The following is a 24,771-nucleotide window of genomic DNA, read 5'->3' on the forward strand; positions in this document are numbered from 1 at the left end:
AAACTGATCATATACCCACTTACACATATACATAAAATGAACTACCCCAAGCAACTTCTGAATGACTTTGATTATCCTAATGTCAGTGGGATTAACAAAAGACAAAATTTTTGCAAAGAAACTGTTAATTTTATATAGTATTCAATATTATTATTCTTCACAGTGGCATACGTAAATGAAAAGGGTATAAAGAAAAGACCTCAGTGGTGTTGACTAGAACTAAGAAGAAGTGCTCAAAATCTGATGAAAACACATTAAAAGGACACAGAATCCAGCTTGAACAGATTTTCCCTGGACAAATCAATTAAAATTTGAGCATCAAACTGAATGACAGCAAAGGATTATAACACTGAGAAAAAAGAGAATCTTTGAGTCCATATTGATATAAACACATAAAATAAATAAATAAATTTTTAAAGGGGAAGGGATGGGAAAATTCTCCTTTACAAAAGAACACCAGCTGGGAGGAATAACAGAATTAGAAAGCCACCATCTTTATAGTAATGAATGATTTGGGTAAGAATAACCAATGGATACTAAAATTTGTTGAAAGGCCGTATATATATATATATATATATATATATATATATATATATTTTTTTTTTTTCCGGTACGCGGGCCTCTCACTGTTGTGGCCTCTCCCGTTGCTCCGGACGCGCAGGCTCAGAGGCCATGGCTCACGGGCCCAGCCGCTCCGCGGCATGTGGGATCCTCCTGGACCGGGGCACGAACCCACGTCCCCTGCATCGGCAGGCGGACTCCCAACCACTGCGCCACCAGGGAAGCCCGAGGCAGTATTTTTTACACAGTCTCTAACCCATAGATATCTACCCATAGACACTTTCAAAGGGAAAAAAAGATTTTTTTTGGTGGAGCTATCACCTTAATCAAGTGACTAAGTACTTCCTGATGGGATGCACTGAGGAGAACAGGACATCGCTTATGTGGTGTTGCCACCCAAAACGCACAACGTGAATCTAATCATTAAAAAAAAATCAATTACATCCAAATAAAAAGGATATTTTTACAAAACCACTGATTGTGTTCTTCAAAAATGCCAATGTCATAAAAGACGAAGGAAGGCTGAGGAACTACTGCAGATTAAAAGAGATCAAAGAGGCCTGACAACTAAATGCAATGTTTGAACCTGATAGGATCCCGGTCTGGGTTTAAAAAGATTCCATGAACACCACTGTTGGGAAAAAAGGCAAAATGTTTAGCTTATAACATGATATACTACTACTCTTTATTGTGGTAATAACCTTGTTTCAATGTTAAATTTCCTAAATTCGATTGGTACAATAGGGTTATACAGAGAACTTCACTGTTCTTAGGAACAAGGTGAGGGGTCATGATGTTTGCAACCTGCTCTTAAATGGTCTGACAATAATAAATATAGATAAATAAAACAATCATGGCAAAATGTTAACTAACAAAGCCAAGTGAAGGGCATATGGGGGTGTTCACTGCACAAATCTTATTACCTTTTTATACAGGTTTGAAATTCTTCAAAATAAAAAGTTGAAAAACATGAGGAATGAATACACACACACATCTGCATCTGTATTTGTGTGTCTATGCTTACATTAAAAGAAATAATGGAAGGCTAAACTATAAAATTATAATAATATGAAATGTTACCTGAGAAGAAGACATGACAGGGAAGAAGGGAACAGAATGAGGGGACAGAGATAAAAGCTAGATTTCTTTGAATACACTTTGTTTTACAGATTTGACTTAGAACTATGTAACTGAACTATTATCAAACAAAACTTAAAAAGCAATTCCTAAAAATCTAGAATGAAATAAAATAAATGATGCCAAATGTACATCCAATTAGCGGCATAATCACAGAGAGAGGGATTATTCCAATTTACTTTAAAACACAGTAGTTGACCATACCCACTTACTTTGAAAACATGGTCATTTCTCTGTACTTCCTAGTTGGGAATATGCCCAAAAGACAAAACACACACACACACACACACACACACACACACACACACACACACACACACAAAGAGTGAATGAATAATTAAGTGATTTTCTAATTCTAACATTCCCAGTGCCATCGAGAACAGGAACTTCTGGTTTACGAGAAAGGAGATTCAGGTGTAACATCCTGTGGTCCTTATTTTGAATGAGTATCATCAGTACAAACTCATGAGGTATTTTATCTTTAAAAAAATACATATACACATAGATGTGTCTGTTCATAAATACACCCACATACATAAATATATATACAAATAATATATGCCTGTGTATATAAATACGTGTGTTTATGTGTGAGTGTATGTACTAGTTCTATACACTATAAATACCTAGTAACAATGACAACCCAGGAGAAATGAGCATTCCCAGGGCTATATTTTGGCTTTTAAAGACTCATTACCATTTAAAGGAATCATGGCACTTTGAAAAAATGGTGGGTTTCAGATTTGAGGCAGGAAATGTGTAAGCTCTTATAACATCTTATACCAGAGCCTGTAACATCTTATAACATCTTACACCAGTGAGTGAGGATGTTATGAATGACTACAAGGGGTGTGTCTAAAGGACTCAGGAGTCAAGCTGAAGAGGATCCTATCAAAAAAACACATGATCCAGTTTCTTAAATAAAATTCAAGGAAACAAAAAAGAGAGAGATGGAGGGGGATCAACAGATTAAAAGAGACTTAAGAGACATAACCAATCAAAATGTATGAATCTTATTTGGATTCTAATTCAAACAGCTTAAAATGTGCACATTTGATAACCTAAAGGAATTATTCGTTCTTTTAAGTGTGATAATAACATGGTTATTTTTTACAGGTCCTTACATTTTGAGATACATAATGAAAAATCCATGAATGTGAAAGGGACAAAGAGGGTGAGGAATAAATGATAGAGGTCTGACCAAGAGTTGATAACAGCTGAATCTGGGATGATGGAGAAAAGGGGTAAACTGTACTAGGCTGACCTTTCATATGTTTACCATATTCTACTATAAAAAGCTGAATATTTTACAAGCACATAAAACTTAAACTTATAATTAATTTAAGTGGACAAATTTTCTTGCTCTCCCTTAATTTAAGTGATACAATTTAGAAAGCAAGGAATAGGATTTTGGATACTCTATAATAACAACATTATACTTATAAATATTTTATAGGTACATTTTAACATTATGTATAGTATTTTAAATCCTACACTGGGTATGTAAATTTTTAGAGCTCAGGCTGTGGTACAAATAATATCAGCTCAAAAAAAGTGGTTTTTAAATTTTAATGCTGATATCCACTATTACAATATATAACTGGCAGTTGAGCACTACACATGCCCTGTACTTACAAAAAGGTATGAGAACAACTTTCCTAAACCCTATAAAACTATACTCTTTAACAGTAAAGACTGTCTTAAACCCTGGTGTGCAATTGACAGTGTCTAACCACCTGCTGATTCTCTTTATTTACATATAGAAGTTATACTTGAACAGAGACCAAGTATCCTTTGAGATATCAGTATAGAACATCAAATCAAGTTTTAAGTTTAAACTGTCCCTAGGAACTGGTGCCCACCTTGTAGTGCATCACACATGCAGGCTTATAAGGGTGCTCGCTCTCTATGACAGCATAGTGATTAGAGGTTGTACAGGCAGAGAGGCCTTGTTCAGGCTGGTTTCCTGTGGTGCTATCTGTTGACTGATTAGGATTGAATGCAGGGGGTGCATACTTCTGATTCAGAATGGCAACTGAAGGAAGCAACTGTTGGACAAGGCCAAAGACTTCTACAGCCACCTAGTATAAAAAAAAAATGATTAAATGAGATAAGTGTGAAAGTTGCTTTAAAAAGATTAATTACTATAATTGTTGGTTATACTTATTAATCGGAATTTCTATTTAGAGTTTCTTCTAGCTAAGTTTTCATTCAAAGAGAAATCTGTTCTATGGAAAGAAAAAAAAAAGACTTATCTTAAATTTACCTTAGATGTTACATATAGCCTAGTCCATATTTTTAAACCCTTCTGCCTTTTTGGGACCTGCAGTAAACTAGGTTTTACTCAAATTTAATTATGCCAAAGAATCAGTAGTTTATAATTTCTTCCACGTCTTGAATATTTCACAATTTTACAACACTCCTATCCTTTAACATTGTTATTTTTATTCGAAATGGAGATTTGGCATCGACATTATAACTTTTAAAGATCTCAGTGAATTTAAGCTTTCCTTACATATCATATTCTAAAATATATTTCCTATTCCCAAGTTCTTCAAATGTAAAGCCAATAAGTAAGCATGGTAATCCAGTAAACAATACTAAGATCAGAGAATTAGTTATTTAACTAATAACTTCTACCATTTACATGTCTACCTGCTTGTTACCTGTAACCCAGATGCCTCAAATATTGAAGTATTTTTAAAGGAAAGATATAAAGTCTAAATAAAATTATATTTACAAAAAAGATTCAAAGTTAGAGAATTAAATCACACACCTTGGGAATAGCAGCAGCTACTGGTCCTATGTAGGCTATAATAAGGGGAAGCAGCATGGAAAACAGACTGGAAGAGCTAAGCAGTTCTGGAATGTCATCAGCTAAAAAAGGCATTAAAACTATAGTTAGAAGGTAATTTCATTGTAATGTATATATGCTGTCCTAAGCCTGTATTCTAGTCTCTTGAGTAAAATTATAGTTGACATTGATTGAGTGCTTATAAAGGACCTGGCACTACTCTAAGGGCTTTACATACATTATCTCAATTAATCCTTACAATAAGGTACTTTTATTATCGCCCCTTTTAGAAGTGGAAACCAAGGCACACGGTGTTTAAGTATATTATCCAAAATCATACACCTGTAAAATGACAGAGCCAGAATTAGAACTTAGGGTAACAGTCATGATTTTAAACCACTAATCTTGGTGCAACACATAGCTATATTTCTGTCATTAGGCAAACTACGTAATCTTTGTGTGCAGGTTACTCATCTGTAAGACAGGATAACAATACTTCCCTCACTGGATGTTGTGATGATCCAGTGAGTTAACACATGTAAAATGCTTAGAACAATGCCTGCACATATTAAGTACTCCAAAAATGTTTGCTGTTATTAGCTATATTGCCTTCTATTTTTTCCAAGGAAAAAGCACTTTGCTGATGAACATTTTAATTATTTCTCCATGAACATGGTGCTGGGAAGATAAGTTGAATCTACGTTATGAAGACCTTTATATTGAAGGCCAATTATTTCCAAATACTTGTTTCTAGATCTGCTGTTGCATCAAAGTAGGCTGGGCAATAGTTTCTTAGTTCAGCCTAAACCCCTAGTTTGGATGGACCAAATATTCTTTATTTTCAGCAAGCTTCTCAGGTGATTCTGATGTGCAACTACATTTAGGAACAAATGTTATAGCTAACAGTAATGTTTTTGTAAATGTAACTCTGCTGCCAGTGTGGAAGATGACTAGATAACTAGATGGGGAGTGGGGGAAAGGTGGCAGGGAGATTATTAGGATGTTATCAACCCATGAAAAAGAGAACATGTGCTTGAACCATGGCAACTTGAACTGTGGGAGAACAGATAGAGAGGAGAATACAAACTGGAGAACTTCCAGTGGAAGAATTTACAGAACTCACATGAGACAAGTGAATCTGGGGAGATGTTTGGGATTACCCAGACCTTTGGATGAATGGTGATACTATTGCTAGAAATAGAACACAGAAAAAGAAAAACAGGCCTAAAGGAGAAAACAAAATGTTTTTTTGACTACTGAAAGAAGCAAAGACTCAGTTTAACCAAGAGTTTTTCTCTTAATGGGCTAAGTAAGAAAACTACAGTGTAAAATCATTACTTCTGAACATTCTAAAAAATTCTGCATTGGTGTATGGAGTATGGCTGATCCCCAATTAATGTACGTATATGTGTAGATCTATAATGAATAAAACCTTCTGGGATTCTACAAGATGGTTCTTCTTCAGTAGCTCTGTGCATAAGCTGGGGAATAAAGAATCTAAAATATGACTATTAAGGAAGTAAAAGAGAAGTCTTACCATCCACGGCAAGAGCTCTGTGCAAGAGGTCTTTTGCAGCTCGAACAACAGTGCTTACCACAGAGAGAGCTCTGCTACAGTTTTTATCTTCTTCATTGGCTTTACTCAGAAGTTGAGATTGTAAATCTCCATCGAATTCACTCCTATAACATAAGTAACACATGAGATCATTTTACATGGCGGGTAAAACAGACCTAACTCTAGGAATCATATCTGGATCACAGCTCATTTAAGTTAAAAAAGTTCCAGTTAAAAAAAGTAAATATAGAGCTATACAGTTTTAAGGAGTAATAGGGCTTCAAAGAAAAATAAAGCCAGATAAGGGCACAAAGTTATTTTAAATAAGATCATGATGGAACTGCTATTTAAACAAAGGCCTGAATTGTGTTAAAAAAGATCTGAGCTGAGAGAAGAGTATTCAGGCAAAAAGAACAGTAAGATAAAAGTTCAGACAGGAACAAGATGGGTGAGTTCCTTGAACTGGAATGAAAGGAGAAAGAGTGTGTGCGACTAGAATGAAAGGACAGAGAGTGAAGGGTGACAGGTGGGCAAGGTAAATAGGAGTCAGATCACATGAGGTTTAAACACCACAGTAAAGACTTTACATTTTATCCTGGAATGGGAAGGGGAAGCTATGAGGGGAATGTGAGCAAGGGCAGAACTTGATACAATTTACATTTCTCTAAGATCACTCTGGCTGTGCGGTGGAGGACAGACTGTAGGAGAGCAGCAGTGAAAGGAGGGAGACTTGTTTGAAGCTATTTCCTCTAAGATCCAGTTATCCAGGTAGCTACCCAGGTTGGCGTGATGGTTTGGGCTAGACTGTTAATTATGGGAGCGGTAGAAAAGGTCAGATGTAGGACATTTTAAAAGTACGGCTGCCAAGACTTACTGATGTAAAGTGTGAGGGAAAGAGGGATGTCAAGAATGCCCCCAAGGTGTTTGCTGTACCTGTACCTGTGGGTGGGGAGGAGGACTGTGGACTACTACCACTAAGACGTCTATTAGCCAACCGTAAAGAGGACGTGTGTGTGGTACAGTGGTTAAAGGTGGGTCATCAGGAGTCCAATTTCCTGCCTACAAACCCCAGGACCATAATTTACTATGAGTGAGACTTCAGGCAGGTTGTGGAGCCGCTCTAGGGCTCAGTTCCCTCATCTGTAAAGGAGGGATAGGAAACTGCCCACCTCACAGGGGTTCCTGTGAGGACTGACTGAGCTAAGACAAGGAATGCCCTCAGAGCACCGCGTGGCATAAAGGAAGTGCTCAGTACATAGGAACTCTCATCACCATCTCCATTACTGTCACTCAGATGAAGATATCAGAGGGACCTGGATATTCATTCCAGGGCTCAGAGGAGATGGAAGCTAGAGATATAAACTTGGGAGCCATCAGAGTAGCATGGTTTTAATGGTCAAGTGATTTTAATCTTTTAAAACTTAATTAATTAAAATTTAAAGCTGGGCTTCCCTGGTGGCGCAGTGGTTGAGAGTCCGCCTACCGATGCAGGGGACACGGGTTCGTGCTCCGGTCTGGGAAGATCCCACATGCCGCGGGGCGGCTGGGCCCGTGAGCCATGACCACTGAGCCCGCGCGTCCAGAGCCTGTGCTCCGCAACGGCAGAGGCCACAACAGTGAGAGGCCTGCGTACCGCAAAAAAAAAAAAAAAAAAAAAAAAAATTAAAGCTGAAGATATTTAAACCTTGGTGGAAAATATCAAAATATCAAAAACACTGTATTTTGTGTAAGATATAAAGTCTGGACAGCAGATGTTTTTAAGGGGCTCTCCAGCTTTTTGAAACATATAACTCTTCTTTTGTGTCTGATATGGCTTCCAATCTACTTTTTGAGAAAGCGAATAATGTGCTGTTTACTGTGCGGCTGTGTAACAGAAAAGGTTTTTCATTAGGGTAAAAAGATTAGAAAGCTTTTGTATCTCAGCAGCAACATGCCACTATGTAGCTATTTAATGCCTACTATTTCTATTCTATTTTACATGGAGAAAGAAAGCAGATCATCTACATCTAGGGAAAAACATTTTGTGCCTAGGCAGTGTCCTCTTGACTGTTTACGAAGGAAACAGAGGAAGCAGTAAGCCTCTGAAAGTGATATGCAACTTCAGTGATTTGATGTCAAGTCAGGTTGAGGACCAATGTGGTGAATGGAACTCACTACTACCTACGATTCCAGCCAAGTTGCTAAAAGAAAAATTCAGACTCAGTGAGAAATGTATATTTAAAAGTGTTTTTTTTAACTCAAAATTGTTGTTAATTCTTTGTTTTCCACTGTTTACCTAAGGAATGGCTTTAGTTAAAAATATTAGAAATACATCATTATATATTCTAGGGCGCCAAGGACTAGATTCACAGACACCAAAATGTTTTGCAGACTGGATAACTGGTTCAAGGTAACAACAGTACTTTGGTAGAGATGATTTGATCATTAACTTTTGGTATTTAAAAAAAAATGAATAAATTCCATTAAAATTAGAAAATGCAGACCACAAAACTATAAGAGTGACAACAAACACATATGCCAAGCACATATGCCCAGTATATAAACATTTCAAAGAGATTAAAGAAATGACAAAGAACATTTTAAAGTAAACACTGAATTTACATATGAAAATGAGATCTTTTTATACAAATTAGCAAGTGCAATGAAGATACGCTGTATAATTCAATTATCACTGCCCATTTAGCGTTTTGTACCTTGGTAGTAAATTGCACATGTTCTACCACTGTAGAATAGCTCCCTGATCTCTATACACACACCTACCTGTAGTAGAGGATCTGTGGAATCTGTCCTCTGGTTTGATTTGTGCCATTACTACTCAAGCTGCACGTGCTGAATGTAAACGTCACGCCATCAGGGCACTGAACCGTGGTCATTCCTCCATCTCCGTTTGCTGTGCGGCTTCCATAGTTCCTCAAGCGCACAGCATATTTAACATTTTCCTTCATGATAAAGATGTAAGGCATGTTTATATTTATTCATAATGTACAGAGGATATATAAAACGAGCTCTAGCAGCAAACTGGGCAAATACAGTTGAGCCTTGAGCATCAGAGGTTTCAACTGCCTGGGTTTACTTACACGGGATTTTTTCCAACAGTAGATATTACGGTACTACCCGACCCGAGGTTGGATGAATCCACACATGCGGAACCCATATAGGGAGGTATAAAAAGGGCTGACTATAAGTTATACTTGGATTTTCCACTGTGAGGAGGGTCAGCACCCCTAAACCCCACGTTGTTCCGGGGTCAACTGTATAATGAATCTGTTATATTTATAGACAATTTGGTTAAATGAATTTTTTTAACGAATCAAACAGGGTGATGACTAACACTTATTGATGTTTATTATTTAACAGAAACTGTCCTGAGTACTTTCTGTAATTTACTTTAATTAAATTAATCCTTAAAATGACCTCATAAGGTAAGTGCCATTATTACCCCTATTTTACAGATGAGGACTCTGCAGCACAGAGAAGTTAAGTAACTTGCCCAAAGTCACACAGCTAGTAAGTGATGAAAGTAGGATTTAAATACAGGCAGTGGGGCTCTAGCTCTTGCCTCTAGTTTTTAATCACACTGTAAAAAATATTACCCATAATAAAAGATTTTAAATACATGAATTAATATTTTCCTTTGATGAGTTTAAGTTTTGAAACAGTTTTAAATATGGGAAATAATAATGGTGAATCCATTATATTTTTATTTTAAGAGAGACATTCAGAGACAGAAATAGACAGGCAGACAGACATGGAAAAAAAATATCCATATGAAAAAGTTCTCCAAAACAAGATTCACTGTATATAGAAAATGTGAGACATAGATACTGGCACCTAATGATCCGTGACATAAACTTCATAATGATGGGTTTCTTTTTGGTTTTTTTTGGTATCATTTATGCTTTTGATGAAGTAACTGATGAATTTACCTCATCCAAAGTTCTGCTGTCTAATAAAAATTATTATAGTTGGATTCAGAATTACTCTATTATTACTTTAATGTTAAGTAAAATTTGTTTTGCTAAATAGTTATTTTCTGCGAGACAGTCAAGTTATATAAAATAATAATAACCTTAGTAGTTATTTAATACGATCTGTTAAGACCACTGGCTCTTTACATGAGTTTTGGCACAACAGGAGAAGAAAAACAGGAACTAATATTTATTGAGTTTCTAATATATTGTGCTAGACATTGAGGCAAGTACCTTATTCCATTCCTTAGTTTAATCTGAGCAACACTACAATGGAGGTATTATCCTTCCCAATGTACAAATCAGCCTCAGAGTGGGCAAATGATGACATATCCAATGTCTTAGAGCTAATATTTGGAAGAGCAGGTATCTGAAGCTGGGTTTGTTTGACTCCAGAACCTATGGATACTTTCCTCTATACCAGACTTGAAGAGATCTTTTGCAAAAATAGAATATAATACAGTACAGTATCAGGAATACAGTTGGTACTCTAGAAACATTTAAAGGACCACATATAGGAATACTTTTCACTATTTTTTAAGTAAACTCATAATAATACATCCTATTTACAAAAGAAACATACTGTTAAAATTACCTTTAAAGGAACAACTTTGTCAAGTCTGATTTCAGCTATATCACTGGGTGAATCATCTGTTGTATAAGTTCCTTTGACTAATTCTAGAGATGTCCATCTGTGAGAATGAGTTGAATCCCCTGCATGTTCACTCTAATTAAAACAAAACAAAACCCACATGCTCTTAATTTCATTAAATGAACAATTTTGACTTATCAATGGCTGTTTTTAAGAGTTTATTTCCTTGCATATAAAATTATCCATTAGCATTTATCCATACGTACTAAAGAAAACATTTTTGGTCCTCTAGAACTATTCATTTTTATCCGATTTCCTGAGACATCTACAAATTATATCATATAAATAGGCTTTTTCATCTGTCTTAAAATTATTCCCCCTTCTTCATAAGGATGCTATATCTAATTATAGAGCCTAGTGAAGTAAGGAAATAATTCAAATTAATTGCTCAAAAGAAGCAAAATACAGATATAATGTTATTTACCAGCAAATGATTTATATGCTACCTGTCTCACTTTAATAAAACTTTGTAAAACTCAGGTACTTAAAAAAATTTATAGTGGATACAGCAAGATACTGCTAACTCAGTCAGCACCGCTATCTTTACTAAGAATCATCCACTGGCACTCTGACAAAATTGCTTAATCACTGATACGGGTAATAATACCAGTCTGAATATTGTTCTTGTTTTCTGAAATACTACAACAGCAAAAAAAAATTACTCAAGATTTACAGTCAGAGGCTTAGCTATATAATTTCTAGTTTTTTCATTTAAAATCCTCCCAGGAAGTGCAAAAAACATGAGGCAGGAGAGATCCAAAATGGCACATGAGCAATCATGTAGAATCGCTCCCTTTCAATTTCTCTAACGTTGTCCATCTATGACTAATCTGCTAAGCCCTCGAGGATGTGGACCACTGTACTGTACTGTACATTATAATGATGATATGTCCTGACACACAACCCACACAGCAAGAGGAACACTGTAAGAGTGGTACTCACATCATCAACCAACACCTCTAATTCATATTCATGAATTCCACCTCCTCCATAGACAGAAAAACCAACCACAACTATTCCAGGTTTGTCTACTGAAAAACAGATTGCATCTGGGGACCCATTCCCAGTGTTCCAACTTCTCCCCTGACTTGTCTTTGTGAATCGGTTAGCACTGGCTTTAACGGAGTGGAGAGAATTAAGCCCATCAACCTGTGAACAACAAAAGCAACTACATCAGTAGTCTGGACCTGAGCGTTACTAATATACCTTTAACAAAACTATCCAAAGGTTTCTAGGAAGTTCAGTGAAATAACCTACCTTTAACAAGAGGTTTTAAACCTTCCTAAAGGTACATTCCAATAAGAGATTAACGAAGAATAAAATCAGATTTTATTACTCTACATTCACAAATCAGTATCATGTAACAGTATATTTTTTTAGTCATATTAAACTATACTTTTCACTTAATTTATGTCAGAACTATAAACTTGTAAGTTATCACAGTCATAACATATGCATGAATTATCATTCACTTTGCAAAGAGATACCAAAAATTTCATCAATATTTTATAGACCAATAGTTTTCAAACTATGCTACACATAGAACACTAGGAATCCTGGACAGATGGATATTCAAGGCAGGCAGACTCAAGGTTCCCCTCTTCAGTCAGACCACCCTTCCTCTTATTTGTGAGTTTTCAAGCTAAGACGTCATTGCAGAAAATGTTCTGTGCCTTAAGTCTGAATATCGCTAATGTATACTATGATACCTTGGCAGTCAATATGTGAAAATACACACACACACACACACACAGACACACACACACACACACACCTGTACAACATCATTAATTACAGACTTTGATTAGAGAGGATCAGAGCACTTATTTTGGTTTGAAACTATCTTTTTAATTATAGAGCCTGCTTCTTATCTAAGTTGGCTGCAGAAGTCTGAAAGACCTACAAGGGTTAAAAATTGAAGTTTATGATTCTAGCAAGAATGACAAACTCCTCTGAGAAAAAAAAAATGTGGATATCTAAGACAGGACCTTTAGAAACTCCCAAGGTTGTATATTAGGCACTTGCAATTTTGGGCATTCCTTTTCATTAGAAAAGTAAGTTCACAGGGTATTACTACATAGCAAATTTCTGACGGGGACTGAGGCCTTATAAACTTTCTCCTCCACGGCCTAGTACAAGAGGGAAGCATATTATAGACTGAATGAATAAGTGAAAAAGAAAATTAAAATGTTCTGACCAGGGCTTCACCTCCTAGGCCAGGGTGAGATACTAAAATCTGTTCAGGTATGTGTAATCATTTCGGAATCCTAAAGGCTAAACTCTCACTATGAATCAGTAATGAGTGTAGACTGAATGGATTAATTGAGAATAGATTCTGAAATAAATCTGTTTAAGTAAGTAAAAGCAAAGACTAGGAATTATAGAAGTAAAATAGACGTTCCTTTGCAAGAAACGAGAGACCTGGGGTCAATCAGTACATCCTGGTTATTAAACATTCATTTGAATGATATAAGATATTTCACATTATGACATGATTTTCAAAACCAATCCACCATCTACTTTTTCAGGAAAAAAATAGAAACATTCACCAAATTCAGTCAAAACATTTAGATAAATTATAAAACAGAGTGAGCAGGGCAGTGAACTGGTGAAAAATAATTACTTTACAAAAATGTAAAGGCACTTTAAAATGTTTCAAAGTGGTTTCCTCAAACATATTAATATTTGATCCTTTTAAAACTCTGTAATAACGGCTGTACAACAATGTGGATGTACTTGATGCCACTGAATTATACACGTAAACATGATTAGAATGATAAATTTTTTGTTACCTAATTTACTACAATTAAAGAAAAACCTTTGTGATATAAGTGAGATAAAAATTATTATTCCCATTTTACATATGTGTTTGTCTAGGGTCAATCAAGTTGGCAGAGCTAAGGTTTGAACCTCTTTACCTTTTCCATACCGCATATTCATTAGTAGTCCTACTTCTACTTCTCATTACCCAGCAGTGAAAACTAGTTTTGCTTTTATTGGGGCATGGTGGTGGGTTGTGCAATGGGTCAGTTGAGGGGAAAATGTATGCTTTGTATTACTGCAACATCCTGGGTAAACTGGTGAGAGAGAGGAAGCAAAGAAGAGCAGAGAAGAGTATAAGGAAGGGAGAGAAAAAAACAAACCCCCCAAAACAGCCTAGCTTCAATGTTTTTTCTTAACAAAAATTAGTTTCTACAAAGCCAAAATATATGAAAAAAGAAACAATGTGGAGAGTTTAAACATGTGCTCATTATCCAATAACAAAATATAACATTACTTCAGATCCCAGGGCTGATGCTGTCAGTTCGCTGACAATACTGGCCAGTAATCCACAAGTGTTAGAGACCAGGTGGGAGGAGAAGAGCTCGTTTTCTCTCCTCAGGCTGTTCCTGACTGGGAGCACGACAATAACCAGCATTTTCTCCAGAACTTCACGGAAGCTTGTCATCCCTGAGATATTCTCTTCATTCTATGATACATGAAAATAAAACGTTCTAAGATATTGCTTTATTTTCCTTCACGTGAGTACTCAATTGTAAAATCTTGTCTTTCTAGATGACACCTTTAAAATTCAGACTTGAGTCTATGTCTATGTATCTATCCAGTTGTATGTGGAGTCACTGTATCTACTTTTCCCATAGAAGTTCTTTTTTAAGTTGTCAGTCCCTGGGCATCATCAAAGTACCACACATTTACAAGGTATCTGTGTTTTTATTAACTTAGGGTCATTTTCACCTACCTTCTTATTTAACTTTTCAGTAAGAATCATATATGACAGAAAAAAACTCTTCCTATTTAAAAAGCTATTTCTATAGGACAAAATTCCAAACTGAGACAATTATTTCTGGTATGAAATAATTTAATGATTTCTGATTTAAAGACAAAGCAACTGAGAAATAGTCTATACAAATCTGTTTTCTAATAAAATTCTTTCTGTACATGCATGTAACAAAAATATGGAGTTGTTCAATAAATACTTCTGTGCAGCTTTACAATTCCTATTGAAGTGAAGATAAGAAATTCCAACCTCTACCAATGAAAAACTTTCAAAATAAGAAATTACAGAGTCCCATTAAAGACCAGTGGGAAAATACTTTTTTTCCCAGAAAAAAAAGGGGAAAAGATGAATAATTTAATTGATATCCAGCATGAACACTCTTTATCTCTTTTACCATCCTCAATATCTTTTAGCTCACTGTGAACAGAGAACAAGATGCATTCAGTTTCATCAGAGGGCCAGTCGTGACCAATGACCCTTTCAGCTGTCCTGTGGACTAGGGAATCAAACAATTTGAGATCTAGTTCCAGTTTTTTCATAGTGCCTCAACCTCATCTGTAAATTCCAGCTTTTTCATAGTGCCTCAACCTCATCTGTAAAATCGGGGAACCATTTGCTATGAGTACGTTATCAAAAAACACTTTGTTGCCCCGAGCAAGCAAGTTCTTCCATAATACTTACATTCCATATTGCATTACAAGATATCGCAGGTTCAACAGATTTCATAAAGTCATAAAAATCTCGAGGTGGAAAACGGTCTTAAATCATTCTCCCCGAGACAAACCAAATATATAAATGAGTGTACTTTCAATCCATTAGAAAAAATTAAGTAACTTTTCAGTTAAAATCATCATGAGCGTTATTATGAATCACTCTCAACAATGTGTACAATTTCTCATATTTTCTTAATGTCCAATCTTAGGCTGAAAATACAAAGTTACTTAGAGATAATCTTCAATTTTTAAGTTATTTCTACTACCTTTGAATAAAATTTCCATAACATTTAGGTCAGTATCCTATGTAATTCGTCTTCCTGGCTTTAAAATAATCAATTCTTGATTCTGTTAAAATTACAATTCTTCTATCCTTTGCATCACTTTCATTCTCCAAAAACTTTACTTTTTGGAACATCTCAGAAAATTAGCTTTGGATGAAACTTAATCCCCAAGTGTACTCTATAATCAGTAATCTAGAAGGGCTTTCTTTGGGGGGTGGGGCATAGGGGTGTGTGTGGAGTGCATTTATCCAGTTACGTCCACTTAAGTTTCTAACTAGTAATTAAAAGATTAATACGAGAAGCTTCCCATAAAATCTTAAACATGAAATCAAGAGTGCCAATATGTTTTAGTTAAAAGGCCAAAAAAATATATATATTAGCACATTACTGCCACTAAAATTTTAGCAAAAGGAACTCTTATTCACTAGTGGTGGGGAATGCAAGCTGACATTAGCTTTCTGCAGGGCATTTTGGCAATTTTAGTGAAGTCTTAACGTGTTTTCCTTTGACTTAAGAATTTTCCACTCCTGAAGATTTATTCTGGGAAAATCACTTTGTATACACATAAAAATATGGTCAATGATATTTTCAGCTGCATTGTTTAAAATACTGAAATATTGGGAAAATCTAAAAATATTTAGAGAGAAAGGATTGGTTGACTATATTATGCTACATCCAAATGGTAGAATTCTATATTATCCACTAAAAAGAGGGCAGAAGAATATATAATAACCAGCATATATCTTCACAGAATATTAATACAGACATGCAAATATGCAATTATTAATTTTAATAATTACCAAATGTTAGCAGTTCTCAAAAAAATTTTTTTTAATATTTTGAACTTTTACTATATTTTTAAGGAAAACACTGCAACACTAAAGGGAATTTAAAAAGAAAAACAGATTATCCATAGCTTTATCACCTAAATATTATTTTTACTTCCAGTATTCTCTTTCAAAATATGCAGGTTTTTGCATACATATTTTACATAGTTTGCCATCATAGTGTGTATATATATATATATACTTTGGTTTCTGACTTTTTATTTTAAAAACTTAAAAACATCTGCTCTGATATTAAATGTAAATGTAGTTATTTTTCATGGCTGATAGAACCATATTCTATCAAGTTGATATATCCAAATTCAACTATTTCACTTAAACAAGGTTAGTAGGTTGCCTCACAGTCTCACCAGCACAGGAGCTTTGTAAGAGAAAAAATTTATTTCTCCTAATTTTTTACAAATATATTGATACCTTGATAGAACTTTCACCCACATTTAATTACTAGTAAGGCTGAAAATTTTCCCATGCTGCCTTACTCTCTAAATTCCCTCATATTTACTTTTATTATTTCTACTGGGATACTAAAAAGGTATTATATTAACTGCAAATTTTCTTCCCATTCTGCTATTGTCCTGTTTTGTTTCTGTATGTCATTGAAATTTTTCTCATAATTTTTCTGTTTCTTCAGTCAACAGAAAATTGCTACTGTACACTAATTGGGATAACTGTTCTATTTTCTACTCTTTTTTTTTTTTGCTTTAATTTTAAAGATTACTTCTCATCAAACTTGTTAGTAATTATATATGGTTTTCATGTATATTTAATTTTTCTCCACTATGCTTTCTAATAAACAAGAAGCACTTATTAAACAATGTTTCCTATGACTACTGTTTTATAATACTTATCTTAACATACCAAAATGTTATAGAAAAAAATGTTTTTAAAATTATTTATTTCCCTAAAATTCTATCTTGGCAATCTAAAATACTATATTAGAATATAAAAGTTTGCTTATAGTATCTGCAATTTTTTAAATGGTTCAGCAAAAAACAAACATACAGGAATTTATCTCATAACTCTATCAAGTTCTTTATGGGTTAGGGATCATTTAAAATGAAAAATTAGAGAAAAAAGATTGCTCATTTACAGGTAAACAGAGAAAATTTTTTTCTTAATTTTAACTCTTCTCGTAAAACTCATAATTATTTGGTAAATATACATACTGATACAGAAGAATAAGCACCAAGCTAGGTATGTCTCCATTTACAGCTTTATTGCTTCCACATAAAAGATATTTCAGAAAAAGGCCTACCTGGCTGAGTTTTTCCATGTGTGCTACCAGAAGGGGAAAACGGTGAACCAGTGTTGAGTCATTCTCTGTGCTAACTTGTTTAACAATTGATCGTAGCAGTACTTCTCCATCATATGCAATAGGGAAGATAGAAGTCAGCTTAACAGAAGTGTGACACAGAGCTGACATCACAGCTGCAAGGAGCCGGCTACTTGATGTCTTGAAGTTTGCCTCTTGAATATCCTTTTAGAAACAAAAATATACACCCCACTAAAGAAATACTGCATCAATATAATCCAAGTTTTTTGATATATAAAAGATAAACAACCTTTTAGTGATCTTTCCTATTTCATTCCTGATAATGGTATTTTGTGTTTTTTCCTTCTCTCTTATCTCTCAATCAGACTTCCTAGGAGTTTTAAAATTTTTGTTTTATTTTCAAAGAACCAACTTTTGACTTTGCTAATATTCTCTATTTTCTATTTCATTGATTTTGACTCTTGATTATTTTGATCCTTTCCTTATTACTTTCTTCTTACATTGGGTTTGATTTGCTCTTCTTCTGGCTTCTTAAGGTAGAAATTTAGATCACTGATTTTAAACTTTTCTTCTTTGCTAGTAGTATAAGCATTAAAAAAAATTTTTTTTTCTCTAAGCAACACATTGGCTACTTCTCATAAATTCCGATATATTTTTATCTTCAGTGTGAAAAATTTCTAATTTCCTTTGGAATTCTTCTTTGATTCACTGGTTACTCAGAAGTATTGTCTATTTTCCAAATATTTGGTGTTTTCCTTGATATATTTTGCATTTAATTCTTAATTTACTTCTATTGTGGTCTGAAAACACTTTCTTTAAGATTTTAATCTTATGAAATTTACTAAGACTTATTTTATGACCTGGCATGTAATACACCTTTGTGAACATAATATGTATACTTGAAACAAAAATGTATACTCAACTTGCACATTCTTTTCCATAAATGTCAGTTAGGCCAAAGTGGTGGATAGTGTTGTTCAAATCTTCTGTATTCCAACTGATATTTTTTGTCTAGTTGTTCTATTAATTACTGAAAGAGTTCTACGTTCTATTAATTACTGATAGTCACCAACTATCAACGTGAATTTGTCTACTTCTCCCTTTAGTTCTGCCAGTATTTCGCTCAGGGTTTTGGAAACTGATTTGGGACATACCCATTCATGAGGGTTGCAGTTTCCTCATAAGTAAATGAATGATGTTAGCATGCAAATTCATTTGCAGCTCTCTCTCCTGACTGTTTTGGAGATATGGGAGTGGCGGGGGCTACCATGAACTGTCCTTGCTCTCACTTATAGATTCAAAGAACAACCCAGCAGCTATACAATGTGCCTGCCAATTTTATAATTAAGAAATGATAAAGCAAACAGAAAAACAGTTTTTTTAACTTTAATTATTTAAATCACATATACCAAACTGATTTCTTAATTTACCTTTTATACAAGTTAAGAAGACTGAGGTAACTGAAATATATTTTCTTGAAAAGTATTAAGTAGCATAACATATTTTCAACTGACATTTTACAAACTTAAATTACCTGATCCAAACAATTCAGTAGATCACAAAGGCAAGCCCACTGTAAGGCAGGAGTTGGGTAGAAAGAATGAAAACAGGCAGTAAAGGTATTATGACACTCCTGAAGGACAGCTTCTAGGAGACTCAAGGGTTGACTGAGATATCCTTGGGGATCATTATCCAACTTCACCATGCAGTGATCAACTCCTTCTGACAAAATTTTTCTTAGCAAAGTTCTGGTTTTTCCAATACATTCTGCTAATTTGCTAGTTTCTTCTACAACAGCTTTTCCTGCAGCTTTAAGAGAACAAAGCAGATTGCTAATTAAACAGAATAATAAATATGTATGAAAACATTCAATACAATTCAAGTAATTTCCTATATGGCTAAAAATCATAAGTATTAATAACCTAGAAATGAAACAATATAGAGATTATGTGTGGTCCAAAATTATTTCTTTTTAAATAGGACTCTTAAATGGGGAAAAAAACAAAAAAACCCTGCACAGGTTTCAGCATTTAAGTCCAAATCAGTCATTCAAAATATTTATATCTGACAGAATCTGTTTATAACAACAACTTATTAGAGTATTTAACTTTAGTCTAACATGACTTTTTGTTATCATAATGACATGTAATCTATTATATTCTTTATAAGTAAATATATAAGCATCACAGCAAGCGAAGTTTCTCCCCTCAATTCAGGAGCGAGCAGGATAAATAAAGGCAGCTGGGGATCTTAAACTTTTGGTAATCCCTATATAAACCTTCTCAATGTCTCAAAACATTTTCTCCTCAAAAGTCATTTAAAAAATGTATCATACCTGACACTGGGTAAATTTCACAGGTATAGACACGCAATAACCTCAGACAACAGGTACCCACAAAGCGTAGTCTTTCTAAATCTAGAAGTGTGGCTGTAAACTGGAATCCTTTTAATCCTCTTAGTTCTTCAACTCCTAAGACTAAGGTGGTCCAGCTCCAGTGAAGAATACTCAACAATGACTCAAAACATTCCTAATCCAGAATATGAAAAAATAGATAACAATTAGTTCAAATGGTATCACAGGTTGACTCAAATGGAAAGATGACATTCAACTTGAAAAGTTTACCTTGAAGTTTGTACTGAGTTTTGGTAGCCCAAATAATAGACATTCTATTAGTTCATTCATTACATTACCATTAGGAATATCTTTGACAAAAAAGGTGAAGTAGTTAGGCATCTACAAAAACAACATTCTTCAATATTTACCTATTTAAAAATACATTTTTAAGTTAAAGAAGTTAAAAAACTTTTTAAGTTTTAAGTTGCTACCAACCTATCTAGTTTATCATTATAAATAAAGAAAAACACTTATAAACATGTTTACTTGAAAGAAAAATTAAACTCTATATTGTCAATGTAGTATTATGTATATAAACTAAAAGTATTTTAAGCATTTTAATAATCTTTGAATATAATAAAGTATTCCAGTATTAGATATCAGTGACAATATCAAATAAGTTATTTTTTGTCTACATATTAAATTTTACAATACAAACTACAGCCAAATCTTGATAAACAAGATAACAGAAGTTTAAAATTGACTAGAAAATACAAAAACACACTTATTTGGATCTTTAAAAATTCTAGAATATGAGTTTAGGGTGGTGAGCATCCCTTGCTATTCTAGTTGGCCTGTGGGTTTTATCATGCTTATGATGACAGATACTTGATGAATCTCAAAGTAAAGCACTTATTCCCTCATCTCCACCAAATTTCAGTCCTCTGGTATGGCAAAACCAAGAATAAAGGTTTGTACTTTAACATTGTAAAGAAATGATTGAGTAAGTTTCTTATACAAAGATTACAATTACCTAATGACCACAAAATCACTTAGACATAAATATAAAAGAATTACTACACACAGATAAAAGAGATCACTGAAAAAGACATAACAGAGGTAAAGATACTTATTTGGATCAAAAGATACCAAACTGATCTTAATACTAAAAGGATGCCAAGGTACGAAGGAGCCAAAGCTCTTAAGAGCCTCTTATTCAAAGCACACCCTCTGTTGGAAGATGAATTTGACATGATATATCAAAATTTAAATGAGCCCACCTCCAGTAGAAATATTCACAGAAGTACGCAAGTATCAAAGACACATATGTACAGATATGGATATACAGTCGGTCCTCTGTATTCACAGGTTTTGCATCTGCAGATTCAACCAACCAGGGATCGAAAATATTCAGAAAAGAAAAAGTTCCAGAAAGTTCCAAAAAGCAAAACTTGAATCACTGCCAGCTATTTACATAGCATTTACATTGTATTAGGTATTATATGTAAGCTGGAGATGATTTAAAGTACACAGGAGGATGAGTGTAGGTTATATGCAAGCACTGTGCTATTTTATATAATGGACTTGAGCATCCAGGAATTTTGGTATCTGTGGGGGGGGGGGTACTGGAACCAATTCCCCCTCAAATACCAAAGCACAACTGTAATAGTGAAAAATGAGAAACAAACAGTCCTCTGGTAGGAATAGAACTGGATAAATTAGAGTACACCATTCTACGGAATACTAAGCAAACATTAAAAAAATTCAGATAGAGCCAAATGTATTAACATGGAATATATCCGTAGCGTATTTGATGAAATTTTTATCATTAATCCAGAGAAAACCATAATTCGAAAAGATATATGTACCCCAATGTTCACAGCAGCCCTAGTGCTGCTATTACAGATGAACGGATAAAGAAGGAATGTAATAGAATGGAATTGAATGGAGTATTACTCAGCCATAAAAAAGAATGAAATAATGACATTTGCAGCAACATGGATGGACCTAGAGATTACATACTAACTGAAGTAAGTCAGACAGAGAAAGACAAATATCACATGATATTGCTTATATGTGGAATCTAAAAAAAAAAAAATGATACAAATGAACTTATATACAAAACAGAAACAGACCCATAGACATAGAAAACAAACTTATGGTTACCAAAAGGGAAAAGGGGAGAGGGATAAATTAGGAGTTTGGGATTAGCATATACACACTACTATACATAAAACAGATAACCAACAAAGACCTACTGTGTAGCACAGGGAATATACTCAATATTTTGTAATAACCTATAAGGGAAAAGAATCTAAAAAAAAAAAAAATATATATATATATATATATATATATAAAACTGAATCACTTTGCTCCACATCTGAAACTAACACAGCATTGTAAATCAACTACAATTGAATAAAAAAATAAATAAAAGAAAAATCATGTCATTTGTGAAGTGTTTTACTACCACGTTTTAAAAAAAAGAAATTTTTAAAAAGTAATAGGCAGAACTTTAAGTATGATCAAAAACAAACAAGAAGACTATATAGCATACAGTAAACAGAGACTAATAAATTTGTTTATGTACAAAAAATAGTCTGGAAGAATATACATCCGAATGGAAACAGCAGTTATATATGGTGATAAAAGGGTGATGGGAAAAGAACTTCAATATAATTTTAGTATAGGTTTAACCCTATTCCCACCAGGGACATGTATTAATTTTGTGGTTTAAAAAAAAAAAAACTAAGAAAGAAAGGGAAAAAAGCCTTCTCCCTATGCATTTTACTAACATGACAGACTATCAGCTACATTAATAAATCATATTCATATAGGGCCTTACAAATTAAATAGAATTTTTATATCCCTTAACTCAGAAATTCATAATGATGCTATGATATAGTTGAGATAACCTTCCTAAGAGTCCTCAACTAACAAATGAAAGAGCAAGAACTCAGACTTCCTGAGCTGAAACACCACGGTGTTTCAATTACATCTTATTGGCTTTCCATTCTACACTGGTAACCCCAATGGCATCATGTCTTTAAATGTACGAAGGGGATGGTCAGGTAATTCAACAAAGTCCTTAGTTAGATATATGACCCTTCTACTTAATTCTTTAGCATTAAAGTAACATTCTTGGTTAATATCACTCAACTTTTCCTTCACTTTCTAACTTCTTCAGCATATGTGTTCATACATAATTTATAAGAAAATTCACCATGTATTTCAGAAATAGCAAGGTATGTTAAAATCCGTCAACATCTTTATTTTCCATTATTTAATGTGACTATTCTTTGGCCTGGGATGTCAAAGCTAATATAAACAAATCTGAATTATAAAGCTATGCTAAGATAAACTCTTAGAAAAGTGGCTAAATGCTAAACATCAAAACAAAACTCAGCACTGGACAGAAAAGCTGAAATTCTTAAAAATGGCTTACCACTGAGACAGTTCTCGCAAAAGATCTCTTTAAAATATGTACAGGTTCACTGGTTTGCTGTTTGCCTTTTGAAGCACTGCCGTCACTGGTGGGAAGTCTGAAGGTAGCATACATACATAAATTTATGTTGGGAAGTCCACCGACATTTTTATTCTCAAATATACATTTTTGCAATGGCAAAACAAATTAAACAGTTAAGCATTTTTGTTAGGCAAAATCCCAATATGGGGCTTTTTACAAACATTTTCCAATGCTAAGCAAAATTTTTAGCACATAAGTACCTCATCTTCTAAATCTCACCTTTGTAAGACTGGGTAGTAGAAACTCTCTTCTCTTACTAGACAACATTATGTAACTTATGTTCTCTAGTAATGTTACTATTAAATGCTACCATTAAAGAGTTACTCAACCACTGTACCCACGAGTAGTCCAAGCAACTTGCTATGTTCGTAATGCTACATATTACAAATACTGACTACAGCAGATTGCATAAAAACAAACAAAAATGTCCTCTTGGAAAAAGTGAGGTTATACCACCTAGATTCTTAAAGATATTAGTATAAAAGATATAGAAGACAGAGAATCACTGTTCTAAAGGTACTGCCTTTGATTTTTACTATTTAAAGTAAGAATGCCAGTTTTTAGTGAGGGTTTATATCTATTTAAATTCTTTAATCTAAAAATTATCGCAGTAGGGCTTCCCTGGTGGCGCAGTGGTTGGGAGCCCGCCTGCCAATGCAGGGGACACAGGTTCGTGCCCCAGTCCGGGAAGATCCCACATGCCGCAGAGCGGCTGGGCCCGTGAGCCACGGCCGCTGAGCCTGCGCGTCCGGAGCCTGTGCTCCGCAGCGGGAGAGGCCACAGCAGTGGCAGGCCCGCATACCGCAAAAAAAATAATAAAATTAAAAAAAATAAAAATTACTGCAGTAATCACCTAGATATAGATGGGCACACACATAGGCATTGTTCCCATATATGTCTCAATTACCATGAAGTAATTAAAATTCTTAAATAATGTTAAAATATAATAGTATTATCATATGAGCAAGCTGTTGTTTGATATTTTAATTAAAGGTGGAAATTTTCCAGCAGCAAGGGATTTTCCAATTCATTCCATCACAAGATGAACAAGAAATATAAAACTGTAGAACCAATCAACCAGGCCTACATCTAAAATCCCCACCTAACACTCAGATTTCATTTCTCTAAGATAAATTTTATTATTTTAAAGTTTAAAACATTCTGAAATTGGTAAGAAAATCAATAGGTTTAAAAAATAAGTTATTAAAATACTGTTATAGGCATAATACAGATAATCTGAGTCATCAGAGATATTTTATTAAAATTAACTTGAGGTAAAGAAGTGTTTAAAAATATACAAAACATAAATTAAATGTTTGTATTAAATGTAGCTAAATGCTTCGAATAATT

General features: G+C 34.2%; 1 protein-coding gene across 10 annotated transcripts in view; it reads right to left on the reverse strand.

Annotated features, from left to right (window-relative positions):
- Positions 1 to 24,771, reverse strand: part of MYCBP2 (MYC binding protein 2) — a 271,984-nt gene that overhangs the window by 112,844 nt on the left and 134,369 nt on the right. For all 10 annotated transcript variants that reach the window (XM_059995647.1, XM_059995652.1, XM_059995649.1 and 7 more), the window contains 11 exons: positions 23,341 to 23,437; positions 19,896 to 20,088; positions 19,095 to 19,369; positions 17,543 to 17,764; positions 13,945 to 14,136; positions 11,610 to 11,816; positions 10,611 to 10,742; positions 8,808 to 8,986; positions 6,030 to 6,172; positions 4,475 to 4,575; positions 3,561 to 3,779 (listed from right to left, as the gene is read on the reverse strand). In XM_059995647.1, coding sequence (XP_059851630.1) covers positions 3,561 to 3,779; positions 4,475 to 4,575; positions 6,030 to 6,172; positions 8,808 to 8,986; positions 10,611 to 10,742; positions 11,610 to 11,816; positions 13,945 to 14,136; positions 17,543 to 17,764; positions 19,095 to 19,369; positions 19,896 to 20,088; positions 23,341 to 23,437 — 1,960 coding nt within the window. The remainder of the gene's footprint in view (positions 1 to 3,560; positions 3,780 to 4,474; positions 4,576 to 6,029; positions 6,173 to 8,807; positions 8,987 to 10,610; positions 10,743 to 11,609; positions 11,817 to 13,944; positions 14,137 to 17,542; positions 17,765 to 19,094; positions 19,370 to 19,895; positions 20,089 to 23,340; positions 23,438 to 24,771) is intronic.

This window comes from Delphinus delphis, chromosome 18 (genome assembly GCF_949987515.2).
Source record: "Delphinus delphis chromosome 18, mDelDel1.2, whole genome shotgun sequence".
In the NCBI taxonomy this organism is placed as follows: domain Eukaryota; kingdom Metazoa; phylum Chordata; class Mammalia; order Artiodactyla; family Delphinidae; genus Delphinus; species Delphinus delphis.